Below are 20,263 nucleotides of genomic sequence, written 5' to 3' on the forward strand. Positions count from 1 at the left end.
TAAGGTTAGCTGCTGCCATGACTGCTTTCACGTCGGCCTGCCTGAAGCTCCGGTGGAATTTTGGTAGACTTTCTTCCTTGCATTATCCAGGAGGTGGTCTTCCCACCCAAGAAGATTCTGCAAAGAGGTCAAAGTAGACGATGTCTGGCCCTTTCCAAAGAGTAGCTGCCACCACTAAAGTCAAGTGTGCTGGGGAGGTGGCTCATCACGCACTGTTATTCTGCTGCAAGTGATTTCTACCTCATGTACCCTTTATGCGACTGGTTGAACCAAAACTGGAGTTTGGCAGAATGTATTGGCTTTGCTCCCGCCACGTGTCAGGTTGAAGGTGTATGCCCAACATTTTTTTGCCTTCCTCGAGAGGACAGATGAAAGTAAACTCCTTGGTACATCCGTGGACTTTCTGGAACTGGAATCCCAGGTTTTCCATAAGCCATTTACCCTATCATGGAATGTTTTAATAGACACAAGCACTTCCTCTGTGTCTTCTGACAAGCCATTATGGTCGTCCCGTGTCATCATCTGGGGAACCAGAGAAGGTAGAGGAGGAGGATCTTTCGGAAGTGGGTGTGGAATGGACACAATGGATTGAGAGCCTGTGTGCACCTCTAAAGGAGGAGGAGGCACCTCTGCTGTCACTATGAGGGATTGCCAGTTGGTTTTGTGGATCCACTGGCTGCATAGTATGAACCAGTACTTCCTTCATGAGGCATTTAAATCTTACCTCATCGTTCCTGGGAGCATGGATTCTTGAAACCTGTAAAATAACCTGTGTTTCGTTGATGGTCGAAGTCTGTGGTGAGAGTCTTGGGACCCAATTGCTGGTGGGCACAGAAACAGGAGCAAAATAATATCGCCTCACACTGGGTGACTATTGTACCCAATGAGAAAAGGGCGAGAGCCCAGAAGGAACTGGGGGCAGTGTTCGAAGAAATCTGTTGCTGTGACCCAGAGTATGCTCCGATGCAGCCGGAGATGCTGCTCCTGGTGAATGGCCACAATCTAACCTTGAGACCTTGACAGATGTGCAACTGCGAGCGATGGTCCGACATGACTGGGATGTGGTGTTGGTCAATGTACAGGTCACAGTGATCCCTGAAGTAATCTGATGAGTGGGGCCTACTGCTGTCGTTCTCGGGTGCTTGCCCGGTGAGCAGAGCGGAGACGACTCAGACCATAACCCAGTATGAAGCAAAACGCCATCGAGAATGATGTTCCTGGTACCAGTCTATTTAGGATCGAAGTCGTCCCCGGCTGAAGCCCAGTACCAGACCATTTCAAGCCCCCTTGTGCTGGCGCTGGTTGAAGTCTTCTCAGAGCTACTCTGGTGATGCAGTGGCTAACCGCAACAGGCCATGAAAGAGCGCTCCTACTTCAACCAACTGCCAGAAGGGTGTCACCTGGGTGGGTGCCAAAATAAGAGTTGAACTCACCCTCTTGGACTGGAGCTGATCTCAAGGTACTGTCTGAAAGATGTCCCAACAATGCGTCAGTTGACTCTTGAGGGATTTTAAGTAAAGTGTATCAGAGGTGGGGCATGACTAAATACTGTAAGCAGAGTGAGCGTTCACAGCTGAGAATGCCGGGCGACACCCAGTGCACACAGGAAACCCTGCTTCATCTATGATAGAATCGAATGGATCAAAGGGAGAAGCAGCAAGAATAAATATAAAAGTTATCGCAGGGAAGCAGTGAAAAAAAAAAAAAAATAAAAAGAGGGCAGTGTCCGAGGGGCCTGAAAGGGACTGAGGGGAAGGCGCGCTAGAGGCGGGGTTCAGGGACTGGTTGCACTTTATGCTCATGATCGCTCCCACGCACACTCTAGAATCTCAAAGGGGAAGTGTGCGCGACTCCTAAGTTTGGAGGACTGGGGACGGGACACAGCCATTAACTTAGATGACAACCAGTGGGTTGTGCAAAATCATCCAATAATGATCGTTCACACTATAAAAACACACGGCTAGAAAGACAAAAAACAGTCATGTCAAAGAATTCAACTCTTGGTCACCACGTTGTCCCTCTTCAGGGAGCACGCAGGTATCAATGCAGTAAAAAGGCTACATTTAATTTCAGACAAAATACAAGTGCACATCTGCCACCAGCCAGTAACTCTGCATATTTCTGGTAGAGGGAACTCATAAATGTGCCATTTTGGCCCTGCTTGAAAAGACTTGCGCAGTACCACCTACCAGGGCACAGTGTACATAATATATGATATGATATATATGATATGGCATTTGTAACGCGCCTATACACAAGTGTAGGGGGGGGGGGGGGAACAAGGGGAAGACAGACAACGATCCTACTAGGCCAGGTATTATTCAGACCGCGCAAGTGCAGGGGTAGGGGAAGAGAAAAAGTGCAAGGGGAAGGGGAGGGGGAAGTGCAGTACAAATAAGTAGAATAAAAATACATAAATAAATAGGGCCAGCTGGTGGCAAATGCAAGGTAGGTGCAGGTAAGTGCTGGGAAGGGGGGGCTGTAGGGATACAGAAACAGTCCCGCAGTGCAGGGGATGCGATGCCAGGGAGGCAGTGCAAGTGGAGAGTGGCTGGGCCCAGGACCGGTGAGAGTGGCCCAGTTGCAGATTCAGTGCAATTTCAGTTTAGAATTTAGCAGGGGAGAGGGACAGAGAAGGCAGAGGCAAAGAGGAAGGTTTTGAGGTGCTTCCGGAACCGGAGATGGTTCTCCTCAAGTTTCAGGGAGGCAGGAAGGCTGTTCCAGAGGGAGGCCCCTGCCGCGGAGAGAGATCTACCCCCCAGTTCGTTGCTTTGAGAAGCGGCTGACCCTGAGGGAGTTGGAGACAGATGAGCGAAGGGCTCGGGAAGGAAAATGAGCTGGGTATCGTCCGCATAGCACTGAAAGTTGGGGCAGAGGGCGGCGATGCAGTGAGCAAGGAGAGACAGGTACTGGTTGAGAAGCCAGGGAGAGAGATTAGATCCCTGGGGAACACCACAGGTGGAGAAGAAGACGTCAGAGAGGAAGGACCCAAGTTGGACCTGGGAGGGTCGATTGGAAAGGAAAGAAGTCAGCCACGCCAGAGCCTGACCAGTGATACCCAGGTTATCACGGAGACAGTTGAGCAGGATGGCATGGTTGATAGTATCAAAGGCAGAAGAGAGATCGAGCAAAATGAGAACACAAGGAGTGTTAGCACCCCTTACACTCGTGGGCTTATGGGCTATTTAGAGTTGTACATTAAAAATGTAGTTGCAGTCTTCAAAAATGCTCACTGATTACTAAAAAATCAATTTGCACAAGCGAAGGCATACCCAGTCCATAGAATGTTGTGGCACAAATGGAGTGTATACTAAGAACCAAGATGGAGTACATGCCCTGTTTAGACAATGTTAATGTATAGGAGGAGGATTCTGTTGATTTCAACTTCTTTATGCGAACTCTTGAACGTTCTCTGTATTTCAGAAAAATAGTTCAAATAGAAATAATGCATGTAAAGGAACGTGCCAACATGACACTTTGTATTATTGCGCTCCTGACATTCAGCAAGTCTAACAAAATCGCTTTAAAAACGTATTTAAAAAACACAGAAGACTTGGAAAACTGATGCACTGAAACAAAAACTTGAAAGAAAATCATCTCACCATTTCAAAGGCTACTTCATCTGGATTGTCCACTTCCAGGCTAAAACCAAACTCAATGGCTTCATTATCCTTGTGCTTTCCCTTTAGCTTCTTGGGGTCTTCCACCCAGAGTCGGAGCGCTAGGGAAGGGCTCAAGCAGTTATCCTCTTCAGCAAGTTCCACCCTCAGCCCTGTGTCTTCAGCGAAGAAGGCATGATTTAAGAGCTCCTTAATGGACAGCCTACAAGCAAGGTTAAAGCATCAGAAAATAATGCAGTTCTGTAGGATCGTGACTTAAAATTGCGTGCACGGGAGCTTGTCCTTCAGGTTTAAGGTGTATAGAATAAAAGGAGGGAGCAGACAGCCTTGTAATAACGAACATGCTGCATTGAATTCCTACTTTAACAAACCTAAGTGTTTCTCATTGACCTGAAACAGATGACCTGCTCTAGTAATAATGCTCAATACACTATGCTATTATTGCGAAATAAGGTTGTGAAACTAAAGAATACATTCCTTACAGGTACCACTGCTTTTACAGGTTAACGTGTGTTTTAGGTTTGCATGCAACTCCTCCTCGAGGTGAATGAAGGTATGAACACTGGGCTGATTTTGACAGCTAGCTTGACTAACTTGCTCCCAGATTAAAGACATTGTGGTGTTTCAGTTGACATTACAGGGGTGTACAATTGCAAATGCAGCATTTAACCCACAACTACTCAGTGTTTGTTACCCACCCCCAAGTTTGAAATCAGTTGTCGGGATCAAACAGATGTAGGATTATGCATATCATTTAAATCTGTAACCAACATCCATTTGAAAAACAAGTGTTACAGATAAATGGATGACTCCAATGTTAGTCCACAGACTGACTGCATGCATGCATGTTTAGTTTGAGCTAGTAGGTGGTGCATGCTCCACCTATAAACCGAAATGATTGAGTTAAAGTAAAGGGAGAAATGACATATGAGGGACACAACGCACACAGCTTGTAAGTGTTTCGTGATTTTCCCATCCATTGACTGCCCACAGTCATGCTAATCACTATGGCCATTCCCACCCAGTTCCTGCCCTAACCCGCCCAAAACACCTCAATTTGGGAACTCGTTGAGCTTGCTTTACTCAAGCTTTAAAACTTTGCACTCAAACTGCCTGCCAGTATTTATTTAAAGCAGTTTTCTGAGAGTTAATGACTTAACTGGAGCTGCAAACCTGCTACTGGTCTAATAAATGTCTTAACCAAGTCTGCCTTCAACCACTTCATTAATAACCACTATGCATGTCCTCCACTGAAGTCCTATTAAAATCAAGCATTGACAAAGCCAACAGTTGTGCTTTTGTGCAAGTATTAGGCATTTTTTAAATTTTTTATTTGTATTTAATCAATAAAAGATTTTTACAAAATAGCTTTTTTTGCGTTTGTTTGCGAATAGTTCTAATGAGGCTACTTGGGATACCGCTCTCAATTTCATTCTTGAGAAGGTCAAGGTCAGTTACCAGTTTGTTCATTGTCGTCCTCAGACTGATCAGTAGCCCTTTGGCAATTGAGATTTCTCAGAGTTGCTTTGTTTAAGGCAATGTCCAAAGGTTTGGCTGCGGCCCTTGACCATCTGGTAGAATCGCCAGAAATAAGCCGACACCAGCCAGTCTCTTCGTTTATTGTCGAAGGATAAGATATTAGCGGTGCCAAGTAAGCCTCTCTTTCTGAAGACAGTGCAGGACAAGACGTCAAGAGATGTCTAACAGTTTCAAGTTGATCATCGTTTTCACATAGACAACATGAGGCTGTTATAGATTTTGATCTGATGGCCAGAATTTCTCTTGTATGTAGGATGTTTAGCCGAGCTCGCATGAACGTTTTTCTCAAAGCTTTTTCAGGGAATTTAATCGCAGTATTTTAATGGCACTTTCAGTTTATTGTGTCCCGGCGGAAGATCTTTGAGTAGTTTATGTGACAGAATTTTTTCATTTGTCAGGATCCAGTCTTGCTGCAGTATCTTTTCTTTTACTCTCCCGGGATTTGAGATTAAGAGTTCTTCCGTGCAGGCTATCTCTTCCAATTTGTCTTTCCGTTTCTTCACCCAAGCAGTTAGTGGTTTGCACACTCCTTTTTGGATTTCTTGTGCTACCACCTGGAAGATGGGGAGGGTGTCTGGGGAGACAATTTTTCTAAATAGCTGGAGAGCATCTTGCTCCACTGATGCAGCAAGTGACATGAGACCAAGGTCATGACGGATCGCCGCCATAGTTGCTGATTTAGGGAGGGTCAGTACCGTCTTCCACACAAAACCTTCGAGCTTTTGCCATAGATCTTCTGGAAAGCTTAGGTTTGCACACATTCCATACGCTAGAGCAGGGACTATTTTCGACTTATAGAAATTTAGAGCTGGTATCCATGAGAACTTTCCAAATTTTCTATCAACGGCTTTCAATTTAGCGGTCAGGTTTTTTGTTTTGTCCCACAAAGCCTCCGTAGTGGTGTTTTCTTTCAGAGAATGGTCTATTCACACCCCAATATATTTGTACTCGTTGACCTCTTCTGGTTTCTTGTTCTCCAGAAACCAGGCCGAAGTAAGTTTTGCGGTCAGCTGTTGACTTGGTGAAGAGCAGGATTTTTGTTTTCTGAGTATTGATTTCGAGGTTGTTTTCTTTCATATAGGCAGAGAGATTTGCTAATTGCCGCTGTCTGGTCCATAAGGATCAGGTCGTCCGCGTACCATAGCCTACGCACTTTTGACAGACCCGCCTTGGGTGGAAATGAGGAAATTTTCTCCTCGGTGTACTGGAAATCGCCTATGTAGGCAATAAACAGTGCTGGTGCCAGTGGGCAACCTTTCTTTACCCCACGATTGGTCAAGATTTTACTAGACAGGTGACCTTGCTGGTTCAAGCGAACACGCATAGAGGTTTGGGTGTGTAGAGCCATGATTGGATCCAGGATTGAGGTTGGGCAGTTCCAGATTCAGTTTTTTTCCCCCAGAGTTTCTCGCAATCCACCATATCAAATGCCTTTGATAGGTCGACCAGGGCCAAATGAACTTCAGGAGCACCTGCTTTCACCCTTGCTTTGATGATGTTTAAAATCAGGATGTTAATCATGGTCCCTGTGCCCTTCTTGAAGCCCCTCTGAAAAAATGTCAGATGCCGGAGAAGCTTTAGCCCACTTCTGAAAATGCATTAGTAGCAGAGTCGCAAATATTTTTCCCAAAATGTCCAACAATGCAATGGGTCTGTAGTTTGCTGGATTTTCCCTAGACCCCTTTTTGAAAATTGGGACCAGTATCGCCTCTCTGTCCAGGTTGCCGGAATCTGTTTGGTTTTGTGGCAATGTGTGAAAATTTCCTTTACGACTGCGGCCCAGTCATCTGGGTGTTTTTTTATGTCAATGTTGGAGAGACCGTCAGGGCCCGGGGCTCTTGAGGTTTTCAGTTGTTTTATTACTCTCAGAATATCTTCCACGTCAGCCAGTTGGACCCAATAATTTTCAGTATGGTCAATTTTCCCAGCCGTGGACGCTGCAGGGGCTTCAAAAAGGGTGCTGAAATACGACATCCAGTTTTGTTCCGATACTACATTTACCATTGGTGGAGCATTTTGCCCGTTGATGGTTTTTAATACATTCCAAAAGTCTCTTGTGTTTTTTGAAGCGAGAGCATGATCTCTGCGTCATTTTGATAAAGACTTGCCGCGTGATGTTTGATCCAAGATTTGTAGTGGCTCTCGCCCTTTCGGAATTCAGCCCATGCCGCTGCTGTTTGATGCCTTAATGCAAGGTTTTTCAGGTTCCTTACTTCTCGTCTTTGTTACCACCAGCCGGTCATAAGTATGCTTGTGCGTGGGTTTCTTGCCCTTCTTTCCTGAAAAGGCCACCCTATGGGGCAGGAGTAGAGGAGTATAGTCTAGTCTATTCACAGGTAGGCTGGTTGTTCTAAACTGAGGGTCTGTGCTCAGGCTATCCTTTATGGCCTTGATGTTGACAGCCGTAAGGCGCAATCTGGACTGTTGCATGTTTGGCTCTACTTCTAAAGCGTATGTAGGCTCTCCGGTATGTGTGCTCCCCACGCTGGTTTTAGCAAGTTATGATCGCTTTCCAAAGTTTTCACAACTTTGAAGGATGAAACAAGGGGGATCAGACCTTCAGTTACAAAGATGTAGCGCAGGGTAGCAAAGGATTTGTCTCTTTCCCATGTTGGAATCTGGGGTTCGTGGTTTTTTAACGTAGCTGTGTTGAAAAGATTTCTTGATTTCATCAGTTTAGACCACGCCAAACCCCTTTTTTCTGCCAAAGACTGGATTGTAGTTGGTTTTTCAGATGTTGTCGAAGTTTTGCATTTGGCGTTTAAATCACCGCAAACTATGAGGTTATCAATTTCAAAGTCTGCGGTGATGGTGTCAATAGCATCCGCCACTGCGTTGCAGAATTTTTTTGAAGTTGTTCTTTCCGGGTTCCAATACAAGTTTATTATTGCAAGGTCTGAGGTGATCCATGCAGCCTGCTCAGGGTCATATTGCTGCCACAATGTCAGGGTGCCGCGCATACTGTAGGCTTTGATGATTTTTGTTTTTGGCGTGACACCTGAGCCAATGCGAATGGCCATAAGAAGACCCGCAGAAGGTCTTCCCATTAGTGATTTACAAGCTGGAGAGATTTCCATTGTGAATCCATCAAGTGTCGGGGGGTCCGACAGCCACGTTTCCTGTAAACACAGGATGTCGAAGCTTCCTAAATTTATGTCGCTCGGGCGGGTCAGATGGTTGAAGCCTCTAGTGTTCCATGATGCCATAATCAGGTCTTTACTGGCCGATTTTGGGGCCAGTTTCACTGTAGACGCCAAGAGCTCCAGAGGACTTCCTGTTCGCTGCTATTTCTTGTTGGATCGGCTGAACGTGTCTGCCAGCCACTTCCACGGTCCATCTGAGATTTTTCGCTTCTGCTGATACATTTGACTTTTCGTGGCGTCATCCCATTTGTCTGCAGAGTTGATTCTATGTCTCAGTGTGTGCATGTTTTTATAATTGAATCTGTGATGTGGAGTCCGTCCGGTGTTTTCCCATTTTGGTGAGGATTCTAGCTTTTTGTCTTTTTCTCTCCGATCGACGTGATCATGGTCATTGCTCGGGCGCTGGTGTCTAGCGATTGTGTTCCTCGCCGAGTCTTGCCTGCGTTTTTGGTTATAGAGTGCTTCAGTTTTTGAGATGTAATGAACCCTTGTCGGGGAAGCCCTCTTCCGAATTTCTTTTTCGGGCAGCTTTCGAGCCTGTTTAGGTACTAGGGTCAAATTAAATCCTAGTTTATGTAGATTTTTATAGACCTCTGCGGAGATTTCTTCAAGGACTTTGTTTCTTACATGGATGAAAGCTTTCGCTCTGTGGTCCCGATGGTATGGTTCGACTAATTTGATATTAGTCGTCAGATGGTTTAATTTCTTGACTTTTTCTACAGTTTTGAGGACCATTTTTCTATTTAGGACCATGTAACCTTCTTTTGCTGACACTTGTTCGATTTTATAAACTGTAGTTCCTTCAAGTTTTGTGTCAAGTTGTGGCAGATAGATTCCCTGAAGATTTCCTTCCGAAAATAGGTGCTAAGTCCTTATGGATTTGCTCTTCGGCTGTCTGCGAGGCAGTAGAGATTGTAGATCACGGCTGTTGAGCGGGGTTCCGCTTTTCCATAAGTTGGGCTTCTAATTTGGCGATGTTTTCCTCCATAGCTGCTTGTGATGAGGTACTTTTCTTATCTAAAGCTATTATGAAACCTTCGATGAAGGTCAGTTTTTCTATAATTTCCGCTGACATGGAGGTATTATCTCTAAGAGTTTCGTTGACAGACTCCTAGAGCTTGGCAAAGGGGTTTAGTGCGATTGTGAAAGATGACATTATTTGCAGCAGATCTATTTTTTTGCTAGGGGAGTCTTTCTGTGTCGGAGCTGATATTTCACCAAGTCTTTGACTGGTGACCGGTGTGTGAAAGTCCTTGTCACCAGTGTAGGGAGAGGGTCTGTCCGTACTTCTTCTGTCTGTGGCCAGTAGTGGATCCTGAATAAGCCTGTCTTCCTCTGCTGTTCGTCCTTTGTGGTATTGTGAGGGTTCTGGTATATGGGCTTTAGTCCAGGCATGTCTGTCTTCGATTGTTGCCGTTGCCCTTTTTGGAGATCATCGGACTTCCCGAGGCGTACTTGGCAAAAGAGGACTGGTTACTCTGAGCCCCGCAAGTCGCTGGTGTTTCATTTGTCTTGGGTCCTGACGAACTCTCGCCGCTACTATGGGGGCTTGGGGTAATTGGCGGCTGTGGGGGCAGCCCTGTGCCACCATCCTGTGATATAATACTTGTCGTTTTTTCTGTAGTTATTTCCTTTTGGGCTAAGGCTTGGGGTTTTGGGTCTTGCCTTTGTAGACTTTGGACGGTCTTTCTAGCTTTGCTTACAGGTAGGGGTCTTGGACCGCCTCCAGGATCTCTGCGTCAGAGAGTTCTGAATCTTGATCTAACTTCCTTTTATGTTGGTTCAGAAAATATTCCTTAAGAGAGGATGATATTAAGGGGGTTGGAAGACTCTTTGTACTACCTTGGTTTTTGGGTCCCAATTTCCTTTGTTTTTTCGTATATATTTGATTTGGAGTCGATTTGATTTTTGTCGGACCTTTTGTGCGTGGGTCTGTTGTTTCAGGGCCAGTGGGCTCGTTTCCTGTTTGTTTGCAGTTTCCTTGGCCTTTTGAGGCAACCGTTGGCAAGTTTGCACTTTTGTCTTTAGGAGTGGTCGTGTTCGCAACATCTTTTGGGTTTTGGATCCGATTCCCCCGCCGTGGAGATGTTAAAAGTTTGTCCTGTGCTTTTTCTGTCGGACAGGCTTCCGATGTTTCCTCATCTGAAGTCCTAAGGTCGTAAGTTATTAATTGATCATCTTGGTCCGAGGTGAAAGACGGTTGAAGTAAGCCTTAAAGGCCGGTTTGAAAAGGAGGATATTGTTAGGTTTCCACTGTGAAGATTGATATTTCTGTGAATCAATGCCGTCGTTTGGGCCTTGCTTTGTGAAAGAGTCTGGCTCTCAGTGTCTCCAATTTTGTTTTTCACCTCGTTTTCGGCCGACGGAGGGTTTTGGGATGGATGTGACCCAGCGTTTTCCAAGACAGGTGATGTGGTTTCTGACCCCCACCTTTCAGGCTCCTGTCGAGGCCGTCCTCCGACAGCCTCAGACAAGAGACTACTCGTCAATACGGTAGAACGGGAGGGGGTCCATAGGTCAGTTTGTTCAGTCGATGGCACTTCTTCCAAAGTGGTCGTTTGGTTATTTCTTATGCTCTTTCCTGTCTCAGCCGCCTGGAGGACCCCACTGGAGGAGGAATATTGCCCTGGTCCAGTGGATCCAGTCCGTACTCTGCAGCTTGCCCCATCTGTGCTTCGGGCCCTGCTTTGGCGCAGAGTGCTGTGGGTGATTCGAGGCGTTTAGCTGCCGCTGGAGATTGAGCCTCTAAGATCATCGACGAATCAGCGACAATCGGGCTCGGAATCGAGCCATCTGTATGGACGGTCTGGGGCGTAGGTGACAAGACATTCGCCCCCAAGTTCGTTTAGAAGGGTGTCGCTACGAAGCCACCGCTTCTCGTGGGTTGGTTCGGTCTGAGGTGGCGGTGCCATGCTAACCGTGATAGGTCCAAAGTTATTGAAAAGGCTGAGTCCGAGGTCGTAGGATATGTGTGGGGAGACCATTCACTTACCGCCTCTCCTCTCCAGACTCCGGACATCAGACACACACCGCAATGTTTTTTGTAGTAAGTGGATTGCCGGAGTACCTCTTGGAGCGCCCCAGTGCGCCAAACAGTCGCTCAACAGTCACTGGACTTTACTCCCAACGGGCTTAACGCCACGAGGGTGGATGGCTCGTAGTGAAAAGGATGTTTGGAGTCACATGATTTGTCACGTGAGCTGCACGAGCCACGCCTCCTCCAGTAAGCGCTCAGGCACCACGGCACCAGCAAGAGCCCCTTCACGGCTCAGAGTAAATGCAGATAGCAGCGTTCGTTTCAGATGTAGCGTGCAGTTCAGGTTTAGGCATTTGACAAGCGCTGCAATTAGGTGCCCAGGTACTCGCACTATTTTGCACCCGCAACCATCAATGGCCAGTTAACACCACAGCAGTGCCTGGCAAGTGCTTTGCCCATGCCTACTGTGATGAATCCTGCAGAGTCCTCACTAAAACCCTACCTAAAGTCTCCTTTATCTGATCCTGACCTTCGCCTGAGGATCGCCTGGGAGGAGAAAGGGCCCAGGGGAATAAGAGAACTCGGCTGGGTGAGACGCAGTATTTGTCGGCCTCTAGGGAAGAGATCTCCTCAATGCCAAAGTATGTAATGGCATGCTGTCAGAACAATCTTTTAGCTCCCTAAATTGAACATCTTAATATGGGTTAAAACATTGAAACGCGTAAGCATTAGGAGAAATGAAATCCCTTCTAAAACCATGGAGACCTATAGAGCTAGAAACTCCAACTCCCAAAAAGGTACAGTGAAAAGGAGTCTGAACTCAAATTCTTTATTTTTCCATAAAATCAAATCTTTTGATTGATCCGTATGATATTCCTTTAGAAAATATTATTGGGAACAGAAATGAGCTTGAGAGAATTAAGATGGAATGCAATTTTAAATACCGAACTGGCAGAAAGCAGAGAAAACATTATGTAAAACCAATTGACTGACTTTAAGCATCCGAGTTTATTGAAAACCCAGTAGCACGATGGGCCAAAACTTCTAGAACTCAATGCAAACTACCAGTACCTAAGGCAAAAGAAAGTAAAAGCAAAGCAACTTAAAACCAACAAGCATTGCCAAAGTCAGGAGGGGGGAAATGAAAGTCCCATAGTTTGTAAAGCTTATTTCCCATGTTTGAAGAACTACATAAGAGAAGCTGGTCTAAACCCAAATTGCCAGAGCCAAGAAGGCATCAGAGTAAAACCATATTGTCAGTATTTGGTTAATGAAGTGGGGAAAGAAAAGTGGCAAGGAGTCTGCCCTTCTGGTAAAGGTTATTCAGGAGGAGAGGCGCATAACTTACGAGGTTTTAGAAATCAGAAAAGTGTACTAAAAGAGCACCAATGTGAATCTTGCCCTCCCTGAAGAATTAATTCACATCAGAAACACTGCGAAGTTGTTGTAAGCTGATCTTAACCACAGAGGCACTTATTGTTTGTAAATTGCTGAACTGGCAGGGGAGTATAGATAGATGTTGTGTTCCGTACTCCAGATAAGATTTGGAAGTGCAAGTATTTTACTCCATATTTTATAAAGTTGGGAGTAAAAATGTCAGTCCAATTCCCAACGAGAGAATTTTAAAAGCAAGAAAAAAAGTTTTAAATGGGGGTGAGGGGGGCTGTGGCCAAGCGTCGGATTGAGTGGATGTGCGGGCTGTGAGCTCATGAGTCCCGTGGCTGTAGACCCTCTTTTGCCAATGCAAGACCCTCCCCCCTCAGAGTCACAATGGAGAGGAAGGCCGCAATCAGCATTAGACCTCCAAACTTGCTCCCCCCTGCCTGCCCGACATCCCACGTGTTCAAGTTGGTGCTTCATAGATGAAGTCGCAGCGGAATGTGAGCAGGGGGTGCCGCGAGCGAGGTTACCATCCTGGATCCATCTGAGGGACGGACCTGTCCGTACGCCCAGGCTGTGAAGCACCGGTGTTGGCGTGTGCTCCAGAGGAGGTGCGCTGCAGTCTGTCAGCGGGGTGGAGCTCTGTGGCGCATCGGGGGACAGAGCATCTGCCAGCCCGGCGCAAGAGGGAAGGAGATGGGACCGATGGTAGGCTGTCACACAGCCGGTGCCTCATCAGCAAACGGGTCCTGGATCGGCCTGCGATCAATCCGGGAAAGACCTGCCATGCTTCTCTGGCTCCTCCCCAGGGAGCCTCTTCTTGGAGAACAGAATGCCATGGACGAGCGGGTAGGGAGTGAGACTGTGGTGAGGAGCAGTTTTCTGAGCCCTGCCGCGGAGAGATCGCATGGTGATCGACTTTGCCGGTGTGGCCCTGGATTAGGAGGCATTGAAATGGTCCTTCTGCTTCTCTGCTCTGGGCTAAGTGTTTTACCCAGGAGTGGGTAGATTGAGCAAATTCCACCACCCTTGAACTGGCAACTCTAACACCGCCCAGAGATCTGGAGGGCTTAAAATGGTATTCTTCAGTGGATGTCTGGCAGGTTCAGCTCAACCCCTTAACAGGCTCCATGTACTGGAGTCACTAGGTCTGGGTCTCGACTGAGCACTTTTGAGCACTGGATGGTGGATAGGAGGTGTAAGGGTGCCTTTTGAGAGGCCGGTGAGGGGTTCAGCTACGTCACCAGCTACGTCACCAACGCAAGACCGGAGTAAGCTCCTGTGACACCCTATCTTAGTCAAATTGACAACCCCTGGAAAAGGTGCTTGGGGTGAGATCTGGCAAAAACAAAGAGGTGATGGCTGGAAGGTTTAGACTGAATCTTAACCACTGGCGTTGCTCTGGGCAATCCTCCAGACTATTGTTCTTCGACTGCCAAGCCATTACAGAAGGGGGAAAACCATATGGAAATCAGGCTTGGTCCCACCCCAAAAGGGGCAGTCCAGCCCAAACTGCTAGGTCACATCCCTTCTGCACGAGGCCACAAGCATCCCCAAACATGTTTCGGCCTTGTTGGGCCTCATCAGTGAGGAGTAGCTTCGGTCTCTAGGCCCAGCAGGCACGGGACCCACGTCTGGGCATACCCTTCCCACTCGGGTGACAAAGCAAAAACAAAGAGGCGATGGCTGGAAGGTTTAAACCGAATCTTAACTACTGGCGTTGCTCTGGGCGGCGAGATCTGGACACAGCGTGGATGCCTGAAGGATACCAGGTTTGCGAGGGTCTACCACGCTGCTCAGGAAACAATGGCATCTGGTGGTAGCAAAGCAAGAACCCTGGCTTCCGTAATCATCAAGCCAGGAAACCATAACATGTCAGTGCCCAGATCCATGCACTGGCCTCACAGCCAGCATGGGGAGGCTGGGGTGGGGGGGCGACGCCTCAGTGACACCAGCCTCGAAGGAAGACATCCAGGCGATGCTGGCGGAGTTGAAACGTGATCTCGCGCAAAAAATAAAGGGGCGAATAGCTGGAACGGCTGATGACCTACAAGCACATATCTCTGACATCGAAACCCGGGTGGGGGAGTTGGACGACCTGGTTGGGGGGGAACAGGTTTATGAGCAGGCAGTCATGTATGGAGCAGATGGAACATCTGCAAAGTCTTGAGGTAGCAGCGGAACGACAAGAGGATGCAGAGAACCGTTCAAGGCATAATAATATGAGGATACAAGGTATCACCAAACAGGTGTAAGACCCAGAGCTCCCTGCCTATGTTGAAGCCCTGCTCCGCTCCATACTGAACCTCCCGGAGGGCAAAGAGTTGGTCCTGGACCGGACGCATAGGGTGTACACAGCGTTTTAGATCAAGAATGCCCTGTGTCCAGACACAAGAGTTCCTTTTTTTCAGTCAGGCGAGAGAGAAGCCCTGAAGCAGGAGTCAAACCCCTTTAGAGGCTCGAATCTGAAGTTGTTCCAGGACTTCTCGTAAGCCATATTGTTCAGGCGTAAAAAAAGGAATGTTGTAACGGCCTGGCTGTGTGAGCGGGATATTTCGTACGAATGCGGATTCCCATGCAAACAGTCTAAGGGAGTGAAATATCTGGTGACGAAGGAGGAAAAGGCAGCTGCACTGATGGAAGGGGACGACGGCAAGAAAGAAGAGAACAATAACTATCAGCCAGATTTATCTCAGACATAGGGGAAAATGTAAAGTTAAGCATTGCAAGGTTAATCCTTGTGTTTAATGATTTATGTTGTGGGGCAAAAAGCTATGGCGGTAGCAAGGTCGATGGGGGTGAGGGAGGGGAATTCGAGTGGGGGCCGGTAGCTCCCGGGAGTTTGGGACATACCTTCATGTGGGAGCATTATAGAATCTGGTCTAAAATGACCCTTAGAGGGTTGTTTACCTTCGGTGTGCATGTTGTGATGTTGATAAGTTCAAGTTTGATATGCACCAGTGCTCAAGTGGAAATAGAACGGAAAAAGCAGTTGGATGGGCCCAGCCTGTCACTGGTCCCCAGGGTTCGTATTGGCGGAGATCAATTTGGGCCAACTCGATAGGGTGATGCAGACAATGTGGGTGGGTACATGGAATGTTCGGGGCCTCAATTAGCACATGAAACACAATATCACTTTGGGCTACTGTTGGGGAGAATTCTCTGTAAATGCTAATTTCCCAAACCTAGTGAGTCCCCCCAGCAGCTTTGCTGGATTTTTGGGGTTTTACTTTTTCTCCTGCTAAGAGTGAGACTCTTTTCCTCCCACTCTTAGACATGATTTGAGGTGTTCCTTTGACTTTGTATGTGTTTTATGGGCTATGGGGTCCTTTACCCCATAGGGCTTCATGTGTTTTTGGTATATGGGTTACACAGCAGCCTCCGTGCAGTAACCCAGGGGTGTCGTAGCGACCCCCAAACAGACTCCATACCCTGGGACTGACTACTGTCTCCCAGGGCATGTAAAGTCACCATTGGGTTTACTAGTCTTAAATTGTGAACAGAACCAGTACAAACCATCATATTGTGGACGTACTGGTCGGGGCAAATCGATTGCCCCGGGGTCTGTTTGAGGGGGGCACTGTCCAGTCCCCCCCGACCGGAGTTTTGGCTGGTGGCAGTGGATACTACTTTTTATATTCGACCGCAAATATATTCCTATGGGATTTTCCCATTGTTCGAGGCTACCACTTTTTAATATAGCCTCGAACATACCGCCGGTTTCTTAAATTAATATAAATTCACTGGTTGGTATTTTTTGCCGAAACTCTGTTCCAAAATGGCGTTTGTGTTCGCTTCTGTGACTCCAACCCAAGTCGAGCCCTTTGTTCCACTTTTTGGCGGGCTTCTCCACAGAAGCCTCCAAAAGTGGTGCCACTCTGTCTGGGTACCACAGGGGGTGTGGGAGGGGGTTTAGGCACCCTGGACTGAGTTGACTTGGCAACTCAAGTCGCACTCTGGTGTGATTGGCCCAGTGGTGAGCCGCCCGGCTCACCACTTAGCATGTTTGAGTGACAGCTAGGACTGATGAATGGGGGTTTTCTGCATAAAAGCAGGGCTTTGGGGACTGGAACTTCAGAAGTCGCCACAGGACCTAAAGAATCCGAGGAGGGAGAAGCCGAGCCGACCTGCAACGACGACACCACTGGTGGTGCCCTGCTGAACTGTCTCACCACTTTTCCAGACGACAGAGGAGATCTCCAGTCCGGAGAGTCTTCTTCCTTTGACTGGTGGGGATAACCGGTTTGCCCGTCTTTTCGCCTTCCTGGACCATCTCGAGGCCGCCTTGCCTGTGCCAAGCACCCCTGCACCCGGAATACCACGGTTTACCACTACAGCGAAGAAAAGGGTAGTACCTTGTAACCGGAAAACTCAGCGGCTGGTTTCTTCCCTGGCAGTGCAACGACCTTCAACTTTCCTCCATGTCGAGACCTGCTCTTCCTCTGGACGAAACACCGACTTGCACCCGCATCCAGGAACAACTGCCCCTGCTGGAGAATCCTTCCCATTTCAGGCACTGTGTCCCGCCTGGCTTCCCTTGCGACAGATCTTTCGGGGTGACAGTAAATTCTCGACTTTCTAACCTGGGTTAGCCTGGGGCCTGTTAACTAACTTTTCCTGACTTGATCTCAATCTCTTGTGAACTATCTACAAAGACTCTTTGGGCATAACCCCACTGTGTGATCCTGGACACATTTCGCTTGCTCTCTCTATGAGTGGGCCTGGCATTTGAACTTCCTTGCTCTTCAGTAGACTTTGCCTAACCTGCCTCACTGTGGTTCTTTTAAAAGAATTGAAATTGCGTGCGTTCATAACTCTGCCTTTTCCCTCCCTTTTTTTTTATAACTTAGAGTGCCATCTTGGGTTAAGCGCTCACCTCTGTCTGAAAATAAGTGGTGTTTCTCACTAAGACTTGTCTAATAAGTAATCAGGGTTGTATATATATAATAGTGACTGTGTTGAATTACTTACCTCTTTTTGTGCTAGTGTAATTTACAAGTGTGTCTTTAAATAAATAATGATACACTTTTACACCAAAGCTCTGGTCAGTGTTTGCTTGTGCTACTGTATCTCTGTTCCTATTGTGTATACTCTATATACTGCCTAACTCATCTTGAGAGAAGTCTGACTGCTCAGCCACAGCTACCAGCTAAATCTGGGTGGTACAGACTGCTACCAATTGGGTTTACTGCCAACCACCTGTAGTCCTAAATCGTTTGCAGTGGTCCCTAAGGGAACTGCACAGGTGTGTGCCTAACAGCTACCTAGGAAAACTGGGATGGGATATAGCAATCCTACAAGAGACTCACCTGCTTCCCCAAGATGAGAAGAGGCTCAAGTGCAAGGGGTTCGCACGGGTATACTTCAGTAGTGTGGGGCTAAAAGGAAGGGAGTAGCCATTCTGCTGAGGTTAGGCATTCGACTCAAAGTAGGAGCGGTTAAGGGAGGCCCTAAAGGGTGGTACGTGGCGATACAGGGGTTGCTGCAGGGATTCCCGGTGACAGTGGTGGGGCTGTACAGCGCCAATGATAACCAGGATCGCTTTATTTAGGATCTGCTCCAGATTATCTTGGGGTTTAAAGAGGGAGCAAGGATTATAGGAGGGGATTTCAATTGTGTGATCAACCCGCTAAATTATAAGTTACTCACTGTAGTGACTAACTCCTAGTCCATAGTCCACTTTCCTCCATACTTTATGGAGGCAAACTTTTTCACCAGAAAAATCATCTTCCCCTTTAAATTTAGATGCACGCGGGGGTGTGGCCCTGGGAGCATGCGATCCCCTGACTCCACCCACCGGCGCCACTCCTCAGTTCGCTTTGAAGAGTCGACAATATTAACATTGCCTAATGACACAAGTATTATTAAGGGGGAGGATGGTGGGACGTATGGAGGAAATGGGACTATAGACTAGGAGTATGTTAAGACTGGGGGAGTTGGATTCCTCATAGATCGCACCAGTCAACCAAAACATCTATTGACAGCATTGATCATGTCGGCTGTCGGACGTTGGGGCTGGGTTTAGGTAGACCTCAAAGCCCTCCAGGATTGGCGCCTCCCTCAGCCAAGTTTCCTGGAGGTATAAAATGTCAATCCTCAAAAGTAAAATCCCCTTTCCCGTAAAGGTGCTCAAAACCCCTAGTATTCCAAGATCCAAAAGTAATCGCTTCATTTGGTTTACTGATGGTATCTTGTATTTCCTGTAGGCGTTATGATTTTGAAGCCAGTGTAGCTGCTATCCAGCTCCAGTCTTACCCTTTCCAATCTTGGTTTTTATTCCCAATGTCAGTGGGGTTATCTTCAGTGCCCCCAGGTCTGCCAAACCTGACCCATCTGGGGAGCTGATTTTTTCTGTCCTCTTAGTGCACAAGCAGTTCGTTCATCTTTGATGCATTTTTTTTTTTTCAAGATGAACCCCTGGTCGCGCTTGTCGTCATTTTCCTGTTCCTTGGACCAACCTGGCGGGGTCCACGTGCACCTTTGTCCTAGTTGAGTCGCTTGCGTCCAATTCTGTCAAACGAAATCCCATGGACAGTAATCTTGCACCTTCTTTGTCCAGGAGGTGTTTCACTCTTAAGTCTACAATGTGAATTGCGACTCGATCTAACCTAGATTCATCAGGAAACTATCAAACGCAAGTACTGCATATAAGCCTCATAACATTGGTCCTGTTCAAAATCAATTTACCTTTAATTTTCAGAACCCTCTCCAGATTTTATTTGTAGACAGTATTCTTAATGGGCAGGACAGTTAGTTGTTGGTGTGAGGCTCTCGTTATCCTCGAGTACTATTCTTTCTCATTGTAAGTCCCTTCCTTTTCTGATCAAATTTCTTATATTTTCTTAGTAGTTGGTCTGGGTCCTTTGGATCAATTTCTGTATCCCCACCTTCCCTCTCCGATGATGGGTTAATGTTGGTTATGCCGATTTTTCTTGCTAGTACGCTCGAGCTGGCCCGTTCTTTAGTGGAAAATCTAAATTTTTGAGGTTTTTGATTTCTGTTCTTGCTCTTCAAGTAGGACACTACCATCTTCTACAATGGGAGAGCCGTTTTCCCCTTCCTGATTCTGCGCATCTCTTCCTAGCTGGTTCGATGATTCAATACTGACTTCCTCCACCCCATCGGACTATGTCGAAAGGTTTAGGAGGGCATCCGTATCTTCAATCATTTCAGTTTTCAGTGTCCTTAACCTGTGTTGGAGCCAACTTAGTAGGAGCCATATTTAAGTTTGTGTCCTCATCAGTATTTGATACAATTGTCTTTGTTGATGAAAAATACTGCTTTAAGTGGCCTTGCAATGTTATGGACAATGGTGTAAGCTTTTTTGTTGTTGAATCTTCGCCTCTATGGTGTGGACTTCTCTTCCATTCTGCTGTGGTTTTCCCTGTGCGTTTTCCCATATGCCTTTTTTTCCTTTATTTTCAGTTTTTCCTTTACGGCAATTCTTTTTGTTTGTGGAGAATCATTTTCTCCAGTGCCATCCTGATGTCCCCCTCCTAATTTACTGAAGATGTTAAAGGTCTTCGGCGGTGGTTGAGGGCACAATTCAATCTCGTCAATGCCTGCCTCTTCCCTGGAAAGTGTCCTTTTCAAGTGTTCTAACC

The 20,263-nt window shown here is 46.9% G+C and overlaps 1 protein-coding gene across 6 annotated transcripts in view; it reads right to left on the reverse strand.

Moving 5' to 3' along the window:
* The window catches only part of WNK3 (WNK lysine deficient protein kinase 3), a 2,095,067-nt gene that overhangs the window by 1,250,022 nt on the left and 824,782 nt on the right, over positions 1-20,263 (reverse strand). For all 6 annotated transcript variants that reach the window (XM_069645314.1, XM_069645316.1, XM_069645315.1 and 3 more), the window contains exon 7: positions 3,603-3,822. In XM_069645314.1, coding sequence (XP_069501415.1) covers positions 3,603-3,822 — 220 coding nt within the window. The remainder of the gene's footprint in view (positions 1-3,602; positions 3,823-20,263) is intronic.

Source organism: Ambystoma mexicanum, chromosome 2p (assembly GCF_040938575.1).
Source record: "Ambystoma mexicanum isolate Mex_15411 chromosome 2p, UKY_AmexF1_1, whole genome shotgun sequence".
Classification (NCBI taxonomy): Eukaryota; Metazoa; Chordata; class Amphibia; order Caudata; family Ambystomatidae; genus Ambystoma; species Ambystoma mexicanum.